At 44.6% G+C, this 26548-nt stretch overlaps 1 protein-coding gene across 2 annotated transcripts in view; it reads right to left on the bottom strand.

Moving 5' to 3' along the window:
* Positions 1 to 26548, bottom strand: part of ADARB2 (adenosine deaminase RNA specific B2 (inactive)) — a 444652-nt gene that overhangs the window by 34022 nt on the left and 384082 nt on the right. For both annotated transcript variants that reach the window (XM_048510870.1, XM_048510871.1), the window contains 2 exons: positions 16875 to 17043; positions 8303 to 8454 (listed from right to left, as the gene is read on the bottom strand). In XM_048510870.1, the coding sequence (XP_048366827.1) occupies positions 8303 to 8454; positions 16875 to 17043 (321 nt within the window). The remainder of the gene's footprint in view (positions 1 to 8302; positions 8455 to 16874; positions 17044 to 26548) is intronic.

Here is a 26548-nt window from a genome sequence, read left to right as displayed (position 1 = left end):
TCTTAAAAAGAGGCAACCGCCTCTTTTCAACCTGCAAACTCAAAGTATGATGTCCAGGGAATGTTTTAAAAAGAAACGGCTTCTGGTGTGTTGTTGTGGGCAGTGGACCTGCCTCCATGGTTCCAATGCTTTTCAGCAGGAGTCCTCCAAGCGGCTAAGATTCTCTTATGCATATCTTTGAAGATAGCTCCTCCAAAATAAAAAAAAAATGGAAACTGAATATTGCTGGTAATGGTGGACACATTGTACCTTTGCCTTAATGTGACATCACTCATTTGGGATGAAACCAACCAGCTGATATAATCAACCTGGCTAGTTTCTGTGCCATTATGTTTTGTCACTAATGTAATAGAGAAAAAACATTAAAAATTCTTTTTGATAACGGAAGATGAGGGAGAGGAGAAAATGGCTGAAGGGGAGAACTGTTTTCTGTGTCATGGATGACATCCCACCACCATTAGGAACAATATGTTTCCAGCAGTAGTGTGTGGAATAAATGCAACTGAAAAGACAAGGGGAAAAAGGATGGGGAAAATCAAGGTGTGTGGAATGATTTCACAGAAAACGTTTCCAAAACACTAGGAAAATCTATGATAGGCTGTGCATGTGGAAAAGGCCAGTTGTTTTGTTAGTAAAAATAATATTCCAGTTGAACACAAAACTTTGTGCTACTTTTGGAATGGTGGTGGAAAGTGCTTGTCAGCCCCACCTACCTCACAGGGTGTTTGTTGTGAGGGGGGAAGGGCAAGGCGATTGTAAGCCCCTTTGAGTTTCCTACAGGGGAGAAAGGGGGATATAAATCCAAACTCCTCCTCCTCCTCCTCCTCTTCTACTTCTACTTCTACTCCTCCTCCTCCTCCTCCTCTTCTACTTCTACTCCTCCTCCTCCTCCTCCTCTTCTTCTACTTCTACTTCTCCTCCTCCTCCTCCTCCTCCTCCTCTTCTACTTCTACTTCTTCTTCTACTTCTTCTACTCCTCCTCCTCCTCCTCCTCCTCCTCCTCTTCCTCCTCAAGCAATGGCTGACATGGTGACCTTATAGGATTTTTGAGGCAAAGAGATGAATGGAGGCGGTTTACCAGTGCCTGTCTCTGTGCCGTAACCCTGGACTTCCTTGATTATTACCTGTCTAAGTACCAAGCATAGCCAGCCCTGCTAAGCTTCCATGATATAGAACAAAACATGAAGGCTTTATTGACTCCACAACTTTGTTACTCATTTCCCACCTGATCTTACAAGAGCAAGTAAGGCATGTTTTCAAACTCATGAGCCCAGATCCCATTCTTTTTTTTTCTTTTGACTTACACCCTTAGAGAAAAAAAAAGAGAGAATAGCTGCCATTTGTTCTTCACAGTTATATCTGAGGGCTGGAGATATAACAAAACATGAGATTTTCAGAAGCAGAGTTTTGCTCTCTTCAGTCATAAAACCGTATCACTTTTCACAATTTGAATTATATAGCAGAAAGTGAAATAAAAGTCACAACAATTTTAATCAAAGGAATTAAGATTCTGCACAGATGGCTTGCTTCAAAATACCAATCAAAGCAAGTGAAGCTTGAAGATTTCAAGAGTATTATTTTTAATTACTAATTGTGGCACTCTTCTAAAATTAGCATTTCAATGCCGCCATTTTGAAAGTGTACAAGTGCCATAGTACAAAGTAAGGATTCCTGGTGTTAAAAAGGTATGCAAGAAATTTTCAATGTTCTGTCTGGCCTTTTGTATTTCCTTTTCAAGAGGTAATATTACAAAACACAAAGGCATAACGGAATGTAACAACAATACTCATCAATTCTGGACTAGGGCTGCCAGATGCAGCTGACAAACCCACTGGAGGAATGGGGAGGCATCTAATTCCTATACTGAAGCCAAGGTGAAAGTACATGCAATAGTGAGTGAGGTCACTTCCAAAGAAAACTGAAAGTTATGTCATTATATTGTTCTAGGTTTTGCCCACCCCCAACATAATATCACTTCTGGATTTGGCCAGAAGTAACGCCACACACTATGTGGTTTCAATCAAGAACCATTCCACAGTAATATGAGACTGGTATGTTTATATATTGTTTTACATCTTTCAATACCCCTATATCAAAACAGGATGGCTCCCTATTTGTATTTTTTGACTAATCCTATGCAGAGAAGAGCCCTCACACTTGCTCGTTTCAATGTTTTCCCCTCCGCTTTATTGCGTGGTAGATTTAACAACTTGGAAATGAGCGAAAGGGTATGCTCTTGTGGTGAACAACAAATTGAAACATTGGCACATCAACTGCTTTGCTGCCCTAAAATTGCTAATATCAGATTAAAATATTCCAATATTCTTTCTAGAATACCTAGTGAAATGGGAGAATCAGGTAGACTCTGGACAATTCTGACAATGGACAATTCTGACAATGAAACTTGTGAATTGGTAGCACGATTTTTACTGGAGGTGATGCACAATCAATAATTTATATTCTATCTTAAACCTTGTATTTGTGTACCTTTTATCTCAGGTTTTTTAATTGTGTTATGATTATTGCTATGCCAAATAAAGGCTTATTATTATTATTATTATTATTATTATTATTATTATCATCATCATCATCATCATCATCATCATCATCATCATCATCATCATCATCATCATCATCATCATCATCATCATCATCATCATCATCATCATCATCCTCATCCTCATCCTCATCCTCATCCTCATCATTCTCATCCTCATCCTCATCCTCATCATCATATTGTTTTATATAAATGCTTTCCCCCCTTGTTATCATTTTCCTGCTTTTAGCTTTAACTTCTTGCTCCATTATTTATTTATTTATTTATTTATTTATTTATTTTCTTACTTACTTACTTCTTACTTACTTAAATTGCATTTTTATCCTACCGTTTCCCAGATTTTGTATAGATTTTGTTCTTTATTATCATCAGTATTAATGATAATAATATGGCCTCTTAATAATGTGCCTTAGCATTTCTGCATTAAACTGGAAATAATCTTTCCATGTTCTTCTGTGGCTGAAAAAGGTACCTAAAGAGTACCTCAAATGTTCAAATGTCTTTGAATTAAAATCAACTGGCTAACTAATTAAAATCAACTGGTCAACTAGTATTTTGCTTGATAAACCTATCAATGAAAACAATTCAAGCCTGAAGCCCTGCTTTCTTTGCCATAGAACGGGTGTGTACTTTACGTCTTCGCATATGCATCAGTTCTATGGCAAAGAAAGCAGGGCTGCATTATTGAATTGCCTTCATTGATAGGTTTATCAAGCAAAGTACTAGTTGACCAGTTGACAAGAAATCATATATATATATTACTGTCACTCCTGGATTACCTACAAACTGAACGACCCAGATGCGGGGGTTTCACGTGGATCCTGTTGAGTTGGAAGTATGACAGAATGTGTCTGCATCGCAGCTCCGGCACAGTTGTAGGTTAATAGGCAAGCAGGAGGAAGACCGCATGCAGAGAAGATGCAATGGTGTGTTTCAGACCTAACGGGACTGTGGGATATAACAGGAGCCGGGCTATCAAGGAGTCAATGGCACAAGGCAATGCAACATGCTAGCAGAAGATCGAAAAGCAGCCCAGGGGGAAAAGAAGGAAGACAGCCCCGGGGCAGAGTTGATTCGCCTGCCGCTTCACCAGACTGTCTGGGGACAGCAAATAGGGAGGCGATGAAGGAAAGACCGACTGAAAACAAAAGGGCCTGGCAGAAGAGAAGACTGTCGGTTGTTTTTTTTTAAACGTTCATTTTACTTTAAAATTGCCTTCCTGAGGGGAGAAGGGCAAGGAACCATTATTTTTTTTACTTGGGGAATCTCTCAGTCCTTTCCCAAGTTAAGTCCTCAAGATACTCTTCAAAATGCTTTTGTCCTTGCCCACTGCTATTATTAATCCTTATTATCATCCTATGGCACCAATGATTTACGTGGTGCTTATCAGAAAAGCACCAGGATTAAAAGAAAGATTCCTATCTTGAGAAGCTTGCATGCAAAAATTCTTAAAAATCTTAACTTTAGTGAAAAGGGACCCCAGAGAAAGAAAGAAAAGATAGGGGGAAAAAGAGAGGATAACAGTGCCAAGTGAACAGCTAGATTCCAGTCCAGTAGTACTTTATAGACTGAACACTTTTTTTGCAGCAAGTATTGTGTAGGAGTGCTGACTTATGACAGCCCCATAGGGTTTTCAAGGCATGAGACATTCAGTGGCAGTTTGGCACTGTCTGTCTCTGTGTGGGCTGAGAGAGTTCTGAGAGAACTGTGACTGGCCCAAGGTCACGCAGGCTGATCTGCACAGCAAATGTATAACGGGTTGGAGCTGTTATAAAGGAATCCATTTTCCTGTTCATATGTGTGCCGTGAAGGCAGCGATTGGAGCCCATCGAAACAATCCCGCTTGCTTTTGTGCCTTTGCATTGAGATGCTTCTCTTCTTTTTTCATTTCCTGCAACACAAGCTGCAACACAAGCTGTCTTGCATGCCACTCCTCACTCCCTCCCCTTCCCTGCCACCCCTCCCTCCCCCTTCCTCTGTTAGGGGGGTGGGCCAGGTCCAGTTGCCAGGCCCCCTCCCCTCCCCTGCATGCCACCCCTCCCTCCCCTCCCCCTCCCTCCGCTAGGGTAGGTGGGCCAGGTCCAGATGCCAGGCCCCCTCCCCTCCCCTCCCTTGCATGCCACCCCTCACTCCCTCCCCTCCCTTGCATGCCACCCCTCACTCCCTCACTCCCTCCCTCCCCTCCCCCCGCTAGGGTGGGTGGGCCAGGTCCAGATGCCAGGCCCCCTCCTTTCCCCTCCGTTGCATGCCACCCTCACTCCCTCCCCTCCCTTGCATGCCACCCCTCACTCCCTCACTCCCTCCCCTCCCCCTCCCCAGCTAGGGTGGAGTGGAGCCAGAGTCCAGATGCCCAGGCCCTGCCCTCCGTTGCATGCCACCCTCACTCCCTCCCTCATGCGTGCCTCTGCTCCTGCTCCCTCCCCTCCCCCTCCCACTAGGAGTGGTGGAGGCCAGGAATCTGCAGGCCCCCTCCTTTCCCCTCCCTTGCATGCCACCCCTCTCTCCCCTCCCTTGCATGCCACCCCTCCCTCCCCTCCCCCTCTCTCCACTAGGGTGGGTGGGCCAGGTCCAGCCATGCCGATTGTTCCACAATATGATCAGCTGTACCTGCGCATGTGCAACAAGCAAAAGAAAAAAGACAAAGACAAAGGGACCTCCCTGTAGCGGCAGGGCAATGATGAACATATTGCTGGGGCAGGCGGATTCTCCCTGACTGTGAACAGTGCGGCCAAGGGAGGGAAGCAAAGAGCCACCTGCCTGGTCGTTTGTGCGGGAGCGACTCCAACCTGGGACTTTTTAAAGAATCGCTGGCTCAGCAATTTTCGAAAATCCCAGGTTGAGGGAAATAAAACAGAACCAAACTTCATTTTTTAGGGACAGAAACCCTGTGCAAAGTCCCCCACAAAACATAATAGTTTGTATTATTAGCTCTACACCCCTGTTATATTGTACGAGGGATTCGCGCGTGAGAGGAGCTTAAGGGAATCGAGACCTGAGTTCTCTCCAGATTAGAGTCTGCTGCTCTTAATCACTACATTACGCTGGCTCTCCCAGCAAACAACACATGCAATTAAACAAAGCTATGCTGCGCATAATTTCAGTGCAGATCTATCCATGTATCTCTTGTTGCAGCCCTTCGAGTACATGGAGTTCAAATTTCTGGTTGTGGCAGGCACAGCTCCAGTAGAGCATGGGATGTCTTTTCACCATGGGGAAGTCCTCATTTGTGAGGCTCTTGGCTAACAATTGTGGGTTTGTTTGTTGATCTGGTTCCCATGAATCAAAGTGAAATATATGATAAAAAACAATTACGTAAACACTCAAGAAGAAGAAGAAGAAGAAGAAGAAGAAGAAGAAGAAGAAGAAGAAGAAGAAGAAGAAGAAGAAGAAGAAGAAGAAGAAGAAGAAGAAGAAGAGAAGAGTTTGGATTTATATCCCCCCTTTCTCTCCTGCAGGAGACTCAAAGGGGCTGACAATCTCCTTTCCCTTCCCCCCTCACAACAAACACCATGTGAGGTGGGTGGGGCTGAGAGAGCTCCAAGAAGCTGTGACCAGCCCAAGGTCACCCAGCTGGCCTGTGTGGGAGCGTACAGGCTAATCTGAATTCCCCAGATAAGCCTCCACAGCTCAGGCGGCAGAGCTGGGAATCAAACCCGGTTCCTCCAGATTAGATACATGAGCTCTTAACCTCCTATGCCACTGCTGCTCCTAAATACATAAGTGACCTAAAAATAAAATACAGTTATACAGTTATAAAAATAAAATACAAAATACTCCTAAAAATAAAATACAGTTATACCAACTGGACAGAAAACAGAAATCAGTATAATAGTGTGACAGATTCAACCATCAAGCCAAAGATGTTAACAAACAGGTGATACTTAAACAAATTCCTAAAGATCAAGAGGAAGAGCAGAGCAAGTGTTGATTTGTAACATCAGAGAAGCTGCAGAAAAGGTCTTATTCCTAGGGGTAGATGTTCTAATGTCTTGAGAGCCAGTGGTGTGAAGTGGTTCAGGGTGTCAGACTAGTATCTGAGGTTGAATCTCCCCTCATGCTATGGAAGCTTGCTGGGTGATCTTGAGTCAGCCTAACCTACCTTACAGGTTTGATGTGAGGGTAAAGTGCAGCATGCAAGGGAGGGGTGTAGGCAGCTTTGAATCTCCATTGGACAGAAAGATAGGGCATGAATAAACATATAAAATAAACAAACAAGACAAACTAGAGTAGAGCCACAGTGGATAATGCAGGAAGTACCGGGAAGGAGATTTGAGGAATGGCTTCCTGAAGCTGCCATGCAAAAACCAAAGCCAGATGCGGTGTTTAAAATGTTAATGAATCTTTAGAGGCTCATCCGAGGAGTTTGATGGGTTACGCTGGCTCTAGGATAACTCCCTGACTGAACATGCGAGAAGGGTAACAACATTTGTCTTGCTTTTATGGTCGTGAAAAAGTAAATAAAAAGGCTGGAGGATGAGGGGAGGAGATCTATGCGATGAATGCAAATTATCAGATATTTCCAGTAATGGGGGGGAAAGCGCTCTCAAGTCACAGACGACTTACAGCAACCTCATGGCCTTTCAAGGCAAGAGACAAAAGGAGGTGCTTTGCCATTGCCTGCTTCTGAGTAACAGACCTGGAGTTCCTTGGAGGAACTCTAAGTGAGTTCCTCCAGTGGTGGGATTCAGCAGGTTCGCACCACTTCGGCAGAACCGGTTGTTAAAATGGTGCTTGTAAACAACCAGCTGTTAAATTATTTGAATCCCACCACCAGAACCGGTTGTTATATTATTCAAATGCCACCACTGGAGGTCTCCGATCCAAGTATGAACCAGGGCAAACCCTACTTAGTTTCTGGCTGTTTCCCCACTTTGGTCGTTTCCCCTTTGCTGCGTGCTACTCTCAGCACGCGTCATTTCTGGCGCGCACCCGGGCTTCCCCACAACAAGGCACCATTTTGAAGAGTGCCAGGAATGACGTGCGCGGAGGGGGCGCGAGAGCGGCAGCTTCGGGGCGGCTGCGTTGTCGCCACCCCTGTAGTGGGGAGTGCCGCGGGACCCCGTGCTATTTGGGGAGAGTAGCGAGCAGCAGAAGGTAAGTGAGGAAAGGCCCTCTGAGAGCTGAGGAGACTGGGTAGCCCAAATATTGAATGCCCAAAGAAAAGGTTGTCCTATATGTCCTATTGGGAAAAAAAACAGCTTTTGGTGAGGTTGTGAGGCAGAAGAGTGATCTGCTGTTGTTAAGGTTGGGGCAGACACAATGCCCCTTCCTTCCGCTGTAAACACTATATATCTGAAGTCCCTCTATGCTTGGAACAAATTATCTTCCGCCTGAATCATGGTTAAAATGTTCACCAGCACTAGCTTTAACCATGGTTAACTCAGTCAACTCAGGACTTGAAATCTGTTTTAAACCGTAGTTTCAAAAACTACTGAAATAAATATCCCAGTTACACGTGACCATGGCTAACACTTGTGCTGATAAACCACATATCTAAGGAAGAGGGGCATTTGCTTTGGGGAGAGAATGAACTGTGAGAAGCCAGAGTGTACTCCTGGGTCCCAATTCGTGATTCACAAAAAAAGAGGAAACCCAACACCATGTCTACACCAGCCCAAGGAGAGATGGATCTTTTTCTATGTTTCTCAATTGTTTTTGCATTATTTCTGCTATCTCCTTAGGAGGAAGCACAGAATGAAAATGTTAATAGAAAAGGAAATAATAGCAGGGAAGAGCAGTTCTTACAGTCTGTTGTGATTTCGTAGGGGGAGTTGAGGCGTGCGTCTCCGCAGGGCGAAGTGCTCACGTACAGATGGAACAGAATGTTCTCTTTTAGCCTGTAGCCTCCCTCTTTTAACCGCACGAAGATTGATCGCTCTCCGTCTTCTCGCAGCTTGCTAGGATCACAAAGAGAGGTTGTAGGTCATTTGTTACACTCTAAATCAGAACTAATTTTATTCTTCCTACGGGTTAGTCTGAAGCCTTTTTTGGTGCATACATATTTTCTAGCACCTTGCAGCTTCCCTTTCTAGGAACGATCACCAGTTTCCTAGTGAATTTAAGGCTCAAGCCATCCACAGATCACTTATACAGCAAAAATAATTTGTACGCAGTCTTTAAAAGATCAAACGTTTCAGAGCTGAGCAGCTGGAAGCGTTTCAATGTTTTTTGTCATCAAATTTTAAAATTCAACTCCTCTGAAGGCTGTTTTGCCACTGAATTTGGACAGAAGTTTTTATTTTCCTTGCAAGCTTAAAAAAAGGGGAAATAGATGGTAAGAGACACTGACTGACACAGGTGAAAAGAAAATCTTTCAAATGATTGGTTTGATGGTGGGTTGCAGACAGAAACTAAAAATGCTATGTAAGTAAGCCCTTCCCCTTATAAGAGGAAGAGAACATACAACCACCAATTTATGAATGGAAAGGTAAGTTTACTTTTTCCGTAATATATTGCCCGACACTGAGGATGCCGAATATTAAATCTGGCCATTTAGATATTAACATCTATGCGTGTTAGATTGTTTAAAGTAGAGGATTAGTTGGTTGCTTTGGGAGCTGAGCAGGGATTTTTTGGGACTGTTTTGAACTGGCCATGAAATAGTTCCTTTTTCACCTGCTTCATACTTTATCAGGTAGCGTAAGTTTATTTATGTAGTTATCATTACAGTAGAAGCGACTGGTATGAGGTCAGCAGTAGTGCTGGCGAAGTTTGGAACTAGGGCAGAACTCACCCCAAGTTTTGGTAGGCCACTGGCTGGCAGCAACTTGCACCTGAGTTAGGGTTGTTTATTAGAAAATATGTGACTAAATATGTGTCTTTGATTGATTCCTTTTCAGAAGTTTAAAATAACTAAGAAGAAGTTTAAAATAACTAAGGATGAGATGGGCAGGAACCCAGGCTAGCATCATGAGCCATCCATTGATTAAGGAAGTTTACCTGAGTCAGCCATTTATTGACTGTATGGATGAGGTGAAGACATGAAGGGCACTAAACCCAGGGTGGGGGGGACATTGATGGGGCTCAGCACTTGTTGGTACAATACCATGCAGGAAATTTTAAACAGCCTTAAAAGCCTGTGACCAAGATACCTTAAGGGTGTCCCTTGATGAAATTCACCATCAGCAGAAAATGGCCAGCAAGATTAACCAGCAAAATACTTAAAGGCAGTGGTGGGATCCAAAAATTTTAGTAACAGGTTCCCATGCTGGTGGGATTCAAACAGTGGCGTACCACCAATGGGGCTGGGCGGGGCATTCCAGGGGCATGGCCGGGCATTTTGGGACGGGGCATTAATAATTTCTCTGTTACTGTAAAAAACTCTTACTGTAAAAAAAAGTTCCTAATTTCCAGCTGGTATCTTTCTGTTTATAATTTAAACTCATTATAGCAAGTCCTATCATCTACTGCCAACAGAAACAACTACTTTTCCTCTAATTGACTGCCTGTCAAATACTTAATACTTTCAAATACTTAATTTTGTTTCTAGAAATCAAAAGAAGGATACTTTCCTTAAACAAGGAACTTTACCATATTTCTAAAACATGTTTTGAAAACAGCCCAACAGGGAGAATTATCCCGTTTTCTACCTTCGCTAACCAGCCACATAGGAAACAACAGGACTTTATGATTTTTGGATTTAATGGAATTTCTAACGGAAAAGCAGACCCAATTAGTAACCCCCTCTTGGCACACACAAATCATTAGTAACCCACTCTTGAGAACTGGTGAGAACCTGCTGGATCCCACCTCTGCTTAAAGGCACTGTGCATCATATGTAGTTGCCTTCAAAGTCACAGAGGCCTTTTCCACACAACAAATGTATAATGGGTTGTAATGTGGTGACATAGCTGCCGCCAAAACTGCTTTTAAAAAAATCTGCACAGCCAACTGAATCTCCAGTGGTCAGTCAGACCCCCTGATGGGCCAATGCCCCACTGGACCCTCCCCACTTTCTAAAAACACTTGGTGGGCACTAGAAAAGGCGTTGGTGGGGCATGTATGGGCACCACGCTGGGGACCTCTGCCATAGAGCTTTCAAGGCAAGGCACAGAGCTTTCAGAGGTGGCTTGCTTGCCTCTGCACAGCAACCTTGGATTTCAATTTGGTAGGTCTCCCATCCAAGGATTGACTAGGGCTGACCCGGCTTCAATCTCCAGGATCTAATTGGATTGAATTAGCCTGGGACATCCAGGTAAAATAGGATTAGATGAGAACAAGCTGTCTGTAGACTAAAATCCGACACGCTGTTAGAAACATTTACTTGAAAAAAAAATCCACGCGGGTTCCTCTGTAAATTCCAAAGGAGCATGCCTTGCCTCACAGATCCTAAAAGTCCACACTCTTCAATCACTTATTTCTGAATCAGTTTCAAAAGAGCCAGTGAAGGATGGATCTTCTGAAGTTTGGGAGTGAGCGGGTGGGCACTGCCAGATACTATCGTTGAAACACAGACCAAACACAGCCTGGAAAAAAAACAGCAACTAAGGTCTCCAGGTAGACAACATAGAAACCTGGCTGAGGCACAAGACGGTAAACTGGTTCTAATTTCAGAGAGTAGTTATTCTTTTCCACAATACTTTCAGGCACAAACAGACTTTTACATACTAGCCACTAAGTTGGATCTTCTCACAAACTCAGGATTCCACACCAGCCTAACCTTTCTCCAGAGTCAGACTAAATCGGGCCAGGTCTGCTCAGCACCGAGATAGGTCTCACAACTGAGCGCTCCCTTCTGTCCCAGAGATAGAGCTCAACTCCTCTATCACACTCCCAGGCAGAGCTACCCTTCACACTGTCTGCTCTTCTTCCTAAGCCAGACCTGAGCTGTCCCTGGTTCCCCTCTCTCTCTGGGCGATTTCGCATATTAGTAAAATAGGTTCGACCCAGTTCCCTGAGAAGGGTACTAACCTAGGTCGAAGCCATTGTTGTTCCCCACTGCAACCAGCTTGAACCCAGCTTCGGGCTGGGAATCATCACTGTGTGCCTCTTCACCGCATCTCCGGATTCTGATTGGAAACATACTGTTCTGACTGACCATGTTCCTTCTATCCTCACACACATTAAAAAAACTGCCACAGGAATGGAGGGACGAAGGTGGCGTTTTTTGATTGGCCAGCTGTACGCATGCCCGAAACACTCAGCTGTGATTGGCTGAAAGGGGGACTCCTGGCACCAGAGATTCCGCACTTTACTGGAATTGAGCTGAGTTCGAGCGTGGTTCCCTGAAAAAGTAGTAGTTCCCAACTGGAGTTGGAAATTTGACCAATTACGCAGACGAAGCTTCGGTACCAAAGAAACCACATCAATCCCAGTGGTTGTGCGGAGCACTTAGGTCGAACGCAGCTCGAACTTAGGTCGATAACCCAAGTGCGGAATCGACCTCTGAAGTAGAACTCAATTCTCTCTTCCCCTGTGTTCCCTGCAACATCTCATCTCCCCTCTAAAAGGTGACTGGATGCTGGAGCAGTACTCCTGTGGCCTCATCTGAGGGGCTGATTTCTCCTTCAGGAGCAGTACAGTCTCCTGTCCCCCACACCAAGCTTGTTTACAACACAAGCCTGCCTCAGGCCAGTGCCGAATCGAAATTGATTTAGCCAGCAGTAGACCTGCAGTCCTTCAGCACTGAGAACTATCAGGGAATTGGTGCTGGAAGCTAGCTTTAAAGTGGTCCGACTTTGAAGAGGAAGAAAAAATGGAACACAAATAAGGATATGTAGAGAAGCCCGGGGTCAGCTCTTTGCTCAGCCATCTTGGTTGCTGTTAACTAGCCGACAGTCTGTCTGCATGCTCCCCTTTGACCTTCCCCAGCAGCTTAAGTCAATTTCCCATAGTACAAAAGGAGAATCAATCCAAGCAATCCTCTTTTCTGCCCTTAAAAAAAACCCACTGCGCCTCATGCAATGCTCTCTTCTGCATAGATGTTTGTAATTACCCTTCTTCAGCAGGGTAAAGGCATTTCTTACTGAAAATGTGTAAGAACTACAAAGCATAAAATCGGAGTCCAGTATGATGAGCTTAAGTTGGGTTTTTTTTAGGGCAGTCCCTTGGATATTCTAAGGATATTTCATAATCTTTTTGAAGCGGCACACATGCAAACAAGTATGTGTTTATATGGTTATGACTATGGTGGATTTTTTCCCCTCGACAAATCCCTCCGAGTCATTCCCTCATGAGTGCTTTCCTTGATAAAGTGGTATTATATTATAATGTATGAATTGCAAACACCGCCCGGACAATGGCATTATCTCCCCAACCAATGTATATGGACAAAAGAGCGTCTCGCTTCACCTTTCACAAGGTACGTGGCACGTGTGCACGAAATATTAATACTCCTGTCTGAAAAGTAATGATAGCACCCTCATTAAATGGAGCTAATTAACAGGATTTTCACTTAGCAGGTCTTCAGGTTTCTCTCACAGATAGATCTTCCTTTTTTAAAAAGAAGAATTCCCAGGGTGGTTGGTCTTCTCGCTAAATCTGCAGGCAGCTAAACCACATTTCTTCTTTTCCGACGGTACACTTGACAATCCTTAGCAACAACTTGTGTTTTCTTTCTACTAGCCTGTCATCTTGCCTGATCATGCCCCCTCCCCCCCATGCTGTTAAAACTGCTCAGCTGTCACTCTTCCATGGTTTGCTTGTTTTGTCGGTTTTTGATGCTGTGATGCGTTTCCTGTCGAGTGAAATTTACAGGCACATTACCCTGCTTGACAGCAACATGGAGCCACTAGGAACTCCTGAGGAGACGCCAGCCTCCCGCTGTGCTTTCATTTTCTGACCACCTTTGGTGAACTCTCCGCACCTCTTTAATTGCATTATCACCCGGACAGAAACCTCTGCGACAATGGAATACCTGCAAACCTCACGACGTCAACAGTTTTTAGAAATTGCACACATTCTGAAATAATTCAGAGCTAAAATAGCACAGCATCCATGTCTGCTGTTATAAAGTTAAAATGGGTTGCCGAAGAAACCTTGGGGCATCTACAGACTGTTGCTAGGAGTGTGGTGGGGGTAAGGGGGTAGTCCTCAGTTCTGCAGGTTGAGCTGTTGTTTATTGGCTTGGATTAAATAAGATTCATGAACCAATTTCCTCCCTGTGGTATTATTTTCAGTAGATCCTTCTCACCAAGAGTTGAAAATGGGCGAAGGTGACTCACTTGACTTCTTCATGCCAAACAATTAATGGCCTGGTGTTGACTCCTGTTTTTCATTCTCCAAATGCCTCACTCCATCAAACCAAACGTTCTCTTTTGGTTGGATGGACTAGATGGACTCTGGTCTGATCCAGCAGGCTAGTTCTTATGTTCTTATGTTTTTATGGAAGCAGTGCCAGAGAAGACACTAGTCAGTCAGGATTTGGCCAAAGTAGTACAGGTGAATGGGGCCTGAGAGGACCTCTGCAACTCGTTGCAGCTCTGGCTTAGAGAGGGGAACTTCCTAACAGGAGCAAGATGCAGGTTTACTCAAGTTGCAATGGAATTCCCAGGGAATTGCAACCGATCTCCAGGCTGCTGAAACCAGTTTACCCTGGAGGAAAAGGTAGCTCTGCTAGGTGGACTCTGGAATCACATCCCTGCTAATCTCCTTCTCCAGGCCCTGCTCCCGTAATTCTCCAGGGATTTCCCCAAGCCAGAGTTGAACCCAAGCCAGAGTTGAACCCAATAAGTTGACCCAAGGTACCCAATAGGGTTGCCAATCTCCTGGTAGGGCCCCGAGACCTCCCAGAATTACAACAGATCCCCAGACCACAGGAATCGGTCCCCTCATGGAAATGGTGGGTGGACTTTATGTCATTATACCTTCTACTTCACAGGCTCCACCCCCAAATCTCTAGGAAGCTCCTGACTTGGAGCTGACAATCCTTCAAACTCAGTCAGTGCTGTGTGTGAATTAAGGGTGACAGAAAGGTTTCAAAAGGATGAGTCATTTGCCCCTTCCGCACACGCAAAATAATGCGTTTTCAAACCACTTTCACAACTGTTTGCAAGTGGATTTTGCCATTCTGCACAGCTTCAAAGAGCACTGAAAGCAGTTTGAAAGTGCATTATTCTGCATGTGCGGAATGAGCCATTGTAACAGATAGCTGCGCAGTAGTTTCCAACTTTTGTTTCAAAAGGCACTGGGAATAGACAATGCGGGTGTGTGTTTGTGTGTATCAGGAGAGCAGAGGCATAAGCTCCTGGCTAAACAGAGAGAGACATCTGTAGAGACTGTTGGGAACACAGTTTTGTTTTGCTCCGAAAATTCCCTTCACACACACAGAAATGTAGCATTGATCCAAATAACATAATAACATAACTGAATGTGCTATGGAGATGGATCAATACGGAGCTTAAGACACAGTGATTGCACTCCGGTCCCTGGAGAAACTGATGCCATTCTCCGAAGAAAGCAAGCACTGGAGTTGCTAAATGGAGAAAAATGTAATCATTTAATGTAAACCTAACATGAAAGAAGCAGAGACTATAAAGAGAGAGAATATCAATTATGGCTGATCCCTCCAGGGTTCTAGTATTCTCTCTCCTCCTTTTAAGTTCATTCGCTATTTTTATTTAGTTTACAGAATTTATACCCCGCTTTTCTGCCCTCATAACAGCCACCAAAGCGGCTAACAAATTAGAAATATACATAACCATGTACGATTTATGCAACACTAGATGCAAAATCTGTTAACAAATAACTCATCTGAAGGCTAAATAGGTGAAGAAAGGCTAGATAACAACACTGCCAACCATGAGACATCTAGGTCAAGCTAATTTTCCACTGCTTCTTATGGTGTTATTAGAGATTATTAGGACCTACAGTTTGGGATTCCAGGGCTATTGTCTGCTTAATATACCAGTGGGCGGCTGTTTTATGATCCAGCCAATATATTAATAACATCACAGTAAAGCAGAGGAGGTTTGTTGTAAATAACTTTTGCTGTGTGAATCCACCAGCAAGGAAAATGCCTGTAATGAGAAGATGTCTTTCACTCTCTGGCCATTTACTGCTATTATCAAGCGTGTGTTTAAAGCATTCGTCACAAACAACTAAGAGGCTTCATAAAACATGAATTTAATGTTAATACCTATTAAGTGCTGAAGGAAAATAAGACTGGCAGGAAATTACTCCTGATAAAATCTGATACCATTTATACACTTACTTGGCAACATGTAACTTTACTTTGTGATAAGTGGGTCAGAAAAACAACTATGTTGGAACTTTGATAAACAAAAGCTTACGTATCCAAAGTTTAATGTTCAGAACCTACTGTATTGCTGCCCTCGACACATTTTGATATAGTCCAAGATCTGGTCTAAAGAATGCAGGGCACCATCTAAACTGGCAGGAGAAAAATGTTTTTTTAAAGATGTTAGATCACTTCTGGTAGAAATCTGAAAGTGACACAAGGTAGCTCTAGGAATTGTTAGAAACTCTACAGGCAGTGATTCCTAGAGCTACCTTATGTCACTTCAGGGTTTTTATACAGTGTCGTAGCTGACCACAGTCCTCCTGCCACAACACTACTATCACCAGCCAATATGGCAGCTCACTACGGACTGACTTCTGACTTTTGCTGGTTACCTTGGAATGACAAAACAAGGGATACTCGAGGATTTGGCAGACACAGTTCTTGGCGAGTAGACAGTATTAAGACAAGGGATTCCTTATCAAAGATAAAATTCTTTTTGGGGGCATGTCCGCAGAAGTGTGATAGTTACAGTGCAACCCAAAACAGAGGCTCATGTACTTTCAAACTGCTTTCAATGCTCTTTAAAGCTGTGCGGAATAGCAAAATCCACAGTTGCGAAAGTGGTTTGAAAATGCATTATTTTGCGTGTGCGGAAGGGGCCAGAGTTACACTCTTCTAAATCAGTTGAAGTTAATGGACTCAGAAGGACATAGATCTGGTTATGGCTGCACTGCAGAAAGGCAAGTGTATGAAGGGGTGCCCTGGTAGCGGGTGGCAGATGGCTGGCTGACTTGAACACAGGAATATTGAGAGGTAGAACCAGAAGTTGGGGGAAGGGGGGAGAATGATAAGCAGATCCAAACATTGGGGTCAGGGAGGCACATCCATACATTCTTTTTTTGGGGGGGGGAGGGAGGGATTTGACAGCTTGTCCAGGTGCCGTTTCCTGTAGATTCAACCCCTTCTTCATTTTATCTTCACAACAACCCTGTGAGGTAGGTTAGGCTAAGAACATACGAGTGGCCAGAAATTACCCAGCAAACTTCCATGGCAGAGTGGGGATTTGAACCCGCGTCTCTCCCAGCACTCTGACTCCTACACCACCCCACACTGTTGCTTCCACTGAAACCAGCTCACCTCAGGTGCAGTTCCAGCTGCGAATAAAGGAAGTGAAGGAAGGCCCTCCGTGCCACAATCTCCGCATGGCAATCGTTGACCACCAGTCCTTGGTCGTTAATGTATTCTCCATTAATACATTTGGTACCCGATGTCAGCACAATAACCTGAGCCTGCCGGATGTCCAAACCTGTGGAAGGAGAGGGAAAAATAAGACAAAAAAAATAACAATTGCAGAAACAAGGATGATTTATAACTGGCTGTCGGTGCTGCATCGTAATTGCCGACTCCTTGAAGACCACACTTTCATGCGGCAGCGGAGACAGCTCTAATAGGGTGCTACCGAAGATGATTGCACGACCCTTGGAATATGCAGCCATCTCACATCTCGGCACTACTGGAATAATGCGGGGTCCATTTTAGCCTGGACTGCTAATTCCCAGATAAAAGCCAGCCACCAAGTTTACTCGCTAAATCAGCATCACAAGAGATGTACATCGTGTACGGAGGGAATGAAGGAGTCTGACAAATAAATAGTACTGATAAATAGATAGTAGGTGGGAACTTTTGTCCGTTCTTTTTTACGCCCTCTGTAGTGTGAACTTTCATTGTCATGGCAGCAGTGGCATTGAATAAAAAGTTTAACACACCTCGCCTTCAGAAGCCACATGGAACACACAGATCTTCCCAGTTCAGCTGGATCTTTACCTAAAAGACAGCCCTGTTGCAGCTTTCTTCAGCTGCTTGTACCAAACTTCCTTCTAGCCTAGGGTTTCCAGCACTGGATTTTGGGGGCGGAGTGTGGGGAGGATAGGCTTTGAAAAGGGGAGGGACTTCAGTGGGGTATTATGTCATAGACTCCACCCTCCCAAGCAGTTGTGTTCTCCAGGGAAACTGATCTTGGGAATCTGGAGCGTAATACTAATAGGAGGGGATTTCCAGATGCCCCTTGGAGGTTGGCTCTACCCTACTATCCTAAATTCAACTGTCTTGCCACCTTGAGTCACTCTTTCATAAACAGGGCTGCCAACCTCCAGGTGGTGGCTGGCGATCTCCTGGGATGACAGCTGATCTTCAAGTGACAAAGATCAGTTTGCCTGGAGAAAATGGCCGCTTTGGAAGATGGACATTCTTGCATTGCAGCCCCCCCCTCCCCAATCTCCAGTTGTTTCCCAACCCAGAGCTGGCAAGCCTACTCATAAATGTGTCTGTTAGTTTGTCAATGTATGGCCTTTTGGAATAAATTCTATCTTGTGGCCAAGGGGAATGACATTAAAAGACATGGGTTTTTGGGAGGGTGGGGGCAAACCTTAGGAGTGAGACTGGAAGAAGAAGAAGAAGAAGAAGAAGAAGAGGAGGAGGAGGAGGAGGAGGAGTTTGGATTTATATCTCCCCTTTCTCTCCTGTAGGAGACTCAAAGGGGCTTACAATCTCCTTGCCCTTCCCCCCTCGCAACAAACACCCTGTGAGGTGGGTGCGGCTGAGAAAGCTCCGAATAACTGTGACTAGCCCCAGATCACCCAGCTGGTGTGTGTGGGAGCGCACAGGCTAATCTGAATTCCCCAGATAAGCCTCCACAGCTCAGGCAGCAGAGCGGGGAATCAAACCTGGTTCCTCCAGATTAGAATGCACCTGCTCTTAGCCACTACGCCACTGCTGCTCCTAGCAGTTGCTTCTTGACCTTGTAATCAGAATGTAAACCCAATTGTAATGAAGTTGCTTCCTGATCTTGTAACCAGAATGTAAACCCAGGGATCGAGGTAACCACACAGAAGACTGTCTTTAGAACTGCCTTGCATATTATCAAATGGCAACGTTATGTTGGCCTCTGTGCTCACACGACGCAGAAGCACTGTTGCCTGTGGGACCCTGCGGGGGGCATCAATATGGTGTGATGTAACTTCTGGAAACCTTGGAACGGATGTGCCTCTCTACGAAGCACCAGAAACTTGATAAAACATACACGGTGAAACTTGACATGAAAACCACAGAGTTTTCAGCAAGTGCTAGAGTGGACTCCCAGGGAAACAACCTACTGGGTAAGAAAATGAGTAATACAAACTGTTTATTTGTAAATGGTACACTCAAAAATGTTTGCAGTATAATATTTTTTTGCAAGACTATTGTTTCGTGTACTTTTATCTGGCAGATCAGATGAAGAACCATGGCCTAAGCAATTAAATGATCGTTAAAAAAAATGAAGCTCAGGAGACAAATTGCATTAAAACAACAGAGAGGAAAGGGAGGGAGGAGAGGCGGAGATGACACTTTTTGTTTTTGCCCTGCTTTAAACCTGAATATGCTGCCATACCAATTGTTTACCCCCCTGGAGCCACAAAATTTCATATGGACCAGAACTCCCCCCCCCTTTGTTATAACCTTGACACATGACCCATCTGTCTGTGAAAATGTCTGAACATTTCTTCCCCCTTCAAGCCTTGCATGAAATAACTTTTGGGATAAAAAAAGAAGAACGAAACAAGAAATAATGGGCGAAAAATGGATAACTATAGTTTTTTATTATTGGGCTAAACCCTCATAATAGTTTTCAATTTGGAAAGGAAATGAAGCAAGGTAACGGCGTGGCGGGGGCGGGGGGGGCAGGCGGGGAAGCATGAGGTGGAAGAGTTGCTGTGTCAGCATGTGTGAGGGAAGGGGATGGAGATGAGGAAAAGACGAAAGCAGTGGGAAGTGATTACATTCAGGGGAGAAGATATTTTGTGATGTCTTCTTGGGGAGGACATTTTTGCTTATATTTGCTACAGATTCAATTTTCAAGAGCACTTTCTGTCTGAGCTGGGCCAGCAAGGAAGGGTGCTGATCCTTATATCTGAATGGCAACATTGCCAACTCTCAACATTAGAGGAGAACCATCTGGATCGTTCCTGAACCGTGCAGTTCTTCGAAGATACAGAACCATAAGCAGCAAGACTGGGATGCTCATTCACTCAACCATGTGCACAAAGAAGTAAGAATTGGGAATCTTTTCTCTGTTTCATTCGAAGGGGCGTGATAATGACTGGAAAACCACGGGAAGGAATCTGAAAGTAGAGGGCAAAGACATATAATAAGCAGTTGGAGGTTCTAGCAGGGGAGCGCAGCTATCATATACCCTTGACCGAAGAACGGTACGCTCCTTCTATCTGGGATGGTTGTCCTCTTCCACCGAGCGCGCAGCTTCGGGAGGGACGCACATGGAGCGGTGAGGGAGGTAGGGGACACCCGCCTAGCCAGCCAGATCAGCCGAATCAACCCTGGCGATTAATGGGGTGACAGATGTCACAGCCAGATCGTCCTCACATCCAATTACAAGGCCCCTTCCACACATGCAGAATAATGCACTTCCAATCCACTTTCACAACTGTTTGCAAGTGGATTTTGCCATTCTGCACAGCTGCAAAGTAGATTGAAAGTGGATTGAAAGTGCCTTATTCTGCATAAGCGGAAGGGGCCCAAGTCGCAATTACCAGTCTTACAAATAACTACAAATAAACCAGCTTAAGGAAAACTGAGACCAGGAGGTGCCAAATTATTCACTTTGTTATTTCCTTGTTGGGGAGTTAACAAAGGCAATGACAAACAAAGAGGAAGAAAGGAAGCTCTAAAAGATTGGGGGTGGAGGACATATTAGGGTTATTTAGGTCCAAATTTGACATGAAGAGCCATCCACATGTATTTATTCATTTGTCAGTCAATTTGTTTGTTAAATAGGAGGTAGGGGCTATGGGGTTTTTTTTTACAGCAAAAGTAGCATCGTTCACAGTATCTAATGGTTTTTTCTTGTTTGAAGCATTTTTTCTCCCAATCCAGATCACTTGTCCTACTGAAGCAAGGCTGAGAAGCAGGGTTGACAGCCCTGGGTTAGGAATATCTGGAGATTTTGGGGGCGGAGCCTGAGGAAAGCTGGGTTTGGGGAATGTTTGGAACATGACTGAACAACTGATTCTTTTAATGTATGGAAGCATACAGAATATGAAGTGGCAGAGGTCAGGTGGGGGTGAGCTGAGGGAGAAATATAAGAAATATAAGAAGTTGCCATGCATGGAATCAGTTCATTGGTTCAACCAGTACTTGCGAAGGTCCAAAGCTAACATTATTCCCAGCCCAGGGGTCTGCAACCTACGGCTCTCGAGATGTTCATGGACTACAATTCCCATCAGCCCATGCTGACAGGGGCTGATGGGGAGTGCTAGTGAACCTCTCGTCAGCTTTCCATGGGCTCCTGAACTCTAGCCGAAGGTGCCATGGATTGAAAAGCAAGCACTCTAGCAACAAGTTACGGCCATCTCCATACCCTTTTTAATCTCATTCTCTCTGTGGGGAAGTAGTTTAGACTCCAAATATGTAGGTCACTCTGGGTTTTAAATTCCAGCTCTCAAGCAACTTTTTCTGCTTATGAATGATTTTAAAGAAATTCCAGCTCTGTTGAAATGAGGTGGCAAAAATCTTCTTACTGTAGATTTCCTCGTTCCCCCCCCCCACCAATCGTTTCCACACACAGCGAGTCCTTCCTAAAGCTCTGCTGTCTCTAATGCCCCAGTGAATCATTCTGTAAATTGCAAATGTTTTCCGTTACTTGTAACCCAGCTTTGCAAATAGACCATTATCGGCAACGCAAATGTTTTCAGCCTTGTAAATAACCCATTATCAGCAATGCAAATGTTATCAGTCCCATGTAACCTAATTTGCTCTCTTGAAAAATGGAACATCACTACCCTCTCCCTTCTGCCTGAATCTGATGAAGGGATCCGGGAAACATAAAAGCTTCCATACTCGGGCACAGATAATAAATGTGACTCAAGGTGGGTCAGCAAACCTGTCATATGACCTGCAAATAATTTTCTTCCTTTTTTGTGTGAAGATGTGCTAGGACAATTTGTAGTTTGCGCCTTGGAAGAGGAGAGTTTGGGACAGATCTCATTTAAAAGGGTAGTTACATTGGAATGGGGATCTCTACCCGAAGAAGCTTTCCTATGCAAGAAACAATGGGCCTTTCCGCACTTACCTTAAGCCCTGCGCTACTCTCCTCAAGTAGCACGGGGTCCCCGGGCACTCCCCACTATAGGGGTGGCGACAACGCAGCTGCCCCGACGCTGCCGCTCTCTCGCCCCCTCAGCGCGCGTCAATCCTGGCACTCTTCTAAATGGCGCCTTTTGATGACCCCGCGCAGGAGTGAATTTAATGGGGAGCGCCAGTAGCGCGCCAGAGAATATTGTAGCGCGCTGAGAGGGCGAAGCGGTGGCGTCGAGTGACTCGCGTTATGCCGCTGCCCCTGTAGTGGGGAGTGCCGGGGGACCCCGCGCTACTTGAGAAGAGTAGCGCGGGGCTTAAGGTAAGTAGGGAAAGGCCCATTGTTTCTTGCATAGGAAAGCTTTTGATCTGACGCAGAGCGTGGGGTTGTGGGGACGCCCGGGCGCGCGCCAGAAATGACGCGCGCTGAGAGCAGCACACGGCATGGGGGGGTCGTGGTGAGTGGGGAAATGCCCAATGAGATGCTACCAACAATGTTTGAATAAAGTTTCCATAGAATTAACAAGTGTCATTGGATATGCATTCACTTATGCCTGCTAAATAAAAAACGCCATCAACCTTCCAGCTTTGTTGACGACACACAAAAAAGATAACCATTATTCTATATGCTTGCACGTGAAACAAGCAAAAAATCTGAATAAATTAGGCTTGATTAATATATTTCAAAAATCTACTTCTTATTAGGTTGGTGATGACTGGCATGAACTGCTTGTTCACTAGAAAGGAGAGCTAGAAATAATGATAGTTTAAAGTCACTCTTGTGAATTATTCATGGGTATAATTTCATGTAATTTTCAATGCTGGTTCATTTCTAGATGGTAAGCAATACTTTGGCATTTGTTCTTTGTTTCCTGTTTGACAAATCAATCAAAAGGATTCATTGTTGTTTTCAACCAATATTGGTGTACGAATGCTTGCTTGGATGTACTTAGCTGTTGTATTTGGATCCAGAACTTAATAAACCTCCTGTTATTTTATCCATTCTATATTGTTGCAAAAGCTTTGGTTTAGTTTAAGAGATCAGTTTCTTTTTGGTAGCCTGGACAGCCACTGTGGACAAACCAGGTTTCTTTTGTGATGTTACCAGTCAGAAAACCTTTGATAATCAACAAGAAAGGAAAGCTGTTTTGGGGAAGCATGCCTTTGATGAAGGCATTGACTCTGTCTGGCTAGTATCTGGAATGAAGACCTCCAAGGAATACCTGTGTCATGATACAGAGGCAGGCAATGGCAAACCACCTCTGAACATCTCTTGCCTTATAGGATTGCCATAAGTTAGCTGTTAAAAAAAAAGAAAAGAAAAATGCCCCAATTGACATGCTAAGTTGCTTTCACAACTTTTTTCCCCATAGGGCAGTGATGGAGAACCTATGGCACGGGTGCCAGAGGTGGCACTCAGAGCCCTCTCTGTGGGCATGCACAAACAGAGTTCATCATGTGAAGAGAATTGCACCCCCCACATCTAGGCTGACGCCTTATGGGCGGCTGGGCTCGATTATTAGGCATTACACCTAAGACCTGGTTTTTGGGAAGCAGTATAGGTAACCCTGTTAAGTACTGTTAAACCCCACTGATTTTCATGCAAAGAACTAAAGCGCGATCCTTTACCTGGGAGTAAGCTCAGTTGCTGGCAATGTGGTTTGCTTCTGAGTAAACCCTCCTAGGAGTAAATGAAGTCACCCATTCCCGAAGAAGTTTGCATGGTTGCTTCAAAGCAAAGCCACCTTCTACCACCAAGCTTACTCCCGAGTAACGCACGCCTCAGAGCCAACCATTTTTCCTAAACTAAAACCTCAGTATTCAGGTTAAATTGCCGTGTTGGCACTTTGCGATAAATACGTTGGTTTTGGGTTGCAGTTTGGGCACTTGGTCTCAAAAAGGTTCGCCATCACTGCCATAGGGAAATCAGGAAACACTCTGATTAAAAAGGAATGTCCACATGACATTGGGTTTATTCTGAGCATTCCTGGTGGTGTTCCCACAGCTTCTAATGGGAATCTTCAAAGTCGCGGTGGATATCTCCTCTATCGCCACTACAGGAAGGAACTCGGAGCTAAGCTTTGCTTTCAATAGTGGGCCTTTCTCCACTTTTCCCTCTACCACCGTTGCTGCGCGCTACTCACTGTGCGTGTCATTTCTGGCGTGCGCCCTGGCTTCCCCACGACCCCGCACTCTGCGTGGGGTCGTCAAAAGGTGCTGTTTTCTCCAGCGCCAGGAATGATGCGCGCTGAGGGGGCGTGACAGCGGCAGCGTTGGGGCGGCTGCGTCGTTGCCACCCCTGTAGTGGGGAGTGCCCCGGGACCCTGCGTTACTTGGCCCGAGTAGCGCGCAGCAGAAGGTAAGTGGGGAAAGGCCCATTGTGTGCCCTTTACTGCCCCCTCCTTCAGCCTTTTAAACAACTTTCCCCCTTTCCCTGTGGAGCCCTGCTGGAGTGTTACACTGAAAGGGAAAGTTGGGGTTCCAGGCCCGGGTGGGGGGGAGGAGGGAATAATGGTGGGGGAAGGGAGGACTGTGGGACTTGGGGAGTTGCATTTTTGTACCTTTGTATGGAAGCAGCCTTAACTTTAAAAATGCCTCATGGTCTCATGGCAAACAATTAACCTATCTAACCCTGGTTTGTTTCTTCACTGCTCACTCTGGTGTTGTGGTTAAGAGTGGTGGACTCTAATTTGGAAAACCGGGTTTGATCCCCCACTCCTCCACGTGAGCAGCAGAATCTAATCTGGTGAACCAAGTTTATTTTCCCCACTCCTAACAAGAAGTCTGCTGGGTGATCTTGGGCTAGTCACAGTTCCCTCAGAATTCTCTCAAACCCATCTACCTGAGGAGGGAAAGAGAAGGCGATTGTAAGCCACTTTGAGACTCCTTAAAAGTAGTGAAAAGTGGAATATAAAAAAACCAGCTCTTCTTCTTCATCTACTTCTCCTGGGCTGATTCGTATAGAAAGCCAAACTATGGTTTGACAGAACATGAGTTAATCTTGGGCTCCCAAGATCCCACTCTTCCCCTTCCTTGTTTTGGCATATAGTTGCTTGCGATCTATGGCTTGCATAGATTCCAACCTGGTTTTGAGTTAAATTAATTAAACAGGAATGGAAGAGTGATGGAGAAGAACAGGGAGTGTAAGGCTTGGTCATACAGAGATTGATAACCAAAAGCACTGTGTGCGAATTGGTCCATTCAGCTTTTCCTAGCAATTCAACCTCCCTCATTTTTCCACAGTTGCCTTGCAAAGTTCACAGGCAGCTTGTACATACCTAAATCACTCTTCATCAGTGGAACGGGAGGAACCATGTACAAAGTAGGAGCACACACAATTACACTGTTAAGAGCATAAGAACATAAGAACAAGCCAGCTGGATCAGACCAGAGTCCATCTAGTCCAGCTCTCTGCTACTCGCAGTGGCCCACCAGGTGCCTTTGGGAGCTCACATGCAGGATGTGAAAGCAATGGCCTTCCGCTGCTGTTGCTCCCGAACACCTGGTCTGTTAAGGCATTTGCAATCTCAGATCAAAGAGGATCAAGATTGGTAGCCATAGATCGACTTCTCCTCCATAAATCTGTCCAAGCCCCTTTTAAAGCTATATCCAGGTTAGTGGCCATCATCACCTCCTGTGGCAGCATATTCCAAACACCAATCACACGTTGCGTGAAGAAGTGTTTCCTTTTATTAGTCCTAATTCTTCCCCCCAGCATTTTCAATGAATGCCCCCTGGTTCTAGTATTGTGAGAAATTGTGTTGGGTGAAATCAGCAGAGGATTCTTTGTGGAATGGAGATGCCAACCTCCAGGTGGAACCCAAGGATTCCCAGGAATTGCAGATTGAAAGTTTTGAAAGTTGAGAGATTAAAACAAAAATGTTAACTTCACTAGATCGTATCTCCATCTACAAGTATCTGAAAGGGGCAAAGGGCAAACCCGGAGAAGGGGAGGGTGTGAAGCATTGTGAAAAAAAGAGAATTGAACAACAAAAGAGACCTATTATTAACAACAAAGGCTATTTAGAACAGAAAAATCTCCCAGAGGAAAGGCTGAGCACCCCCTTGCCAACGGATACATTTAAATCTCGATTAGGAAAAGAAAGACACTCAGGAGCGGACTACAGGGAACAATCGAGCCCTTGCAGAGAAATGTATGTGATGACTTTGCAGACTTCTCCGGTTCTAATTTCTATGGCCCATTTCATTTACTCCCCTCCATGCCAAGAGAAAAGAATGAAACCCTGGTGAAGAGAACACTGACTTAGCAGAATAATTTCTCCCTCTGCCACTCTTCCAAGGAGTTGTGTTGTTATTTTTTTTTAATCAATGTGTTGTAGGATAGAGGAAGTTGTGAATCTTGTCCGGGCTCCAGTTTCTAGATTGTAAGGGGATCATGTTCAGATCTTCTAAGACCCTCATTTATTAATTAACTCTGCAGTCTGTGATGCAAAGCACAATCATATATTGAATAGCCACATGTAGTTTATCAGAAAAATCACATTTTTTCAAGGAAGGGCAGGGACTAAGTTATCCATTGCTAGAACTCAATGGGGGAGGGGCACACGTTCTAGATTTGCAGAAAACTACCGTATTTTTTTTGAAAATAAAGAATTTGAGGCTAACAGCTCCCCACAACTAACTGCGGCATCTGCACATGTGTATGGTCTGGCTCTCTTAGCTCC

This window comes from Sphaerodactylus townsendi, linkage group LG11 (genome assembly GCF_021028975.2).
Source record: "Sphaerodactylus townsendi isolate TG3544 linkage group LG11, MPM_Stown_v2.3, whole genome shotgun sequence".
Lineage (NCBI taxonomy): Eukaryota > Metazoa > Chordata > Lepidosauria > Squamata > Sphaerodactylidae > Sphaerodactylus > Sphaerodactylus townsendi.
The sequence above is the reverse complement of the archived record's forward strand: the minus strand, read 5'-3'. Positions and strand labels throughout refer to the sequence as shown.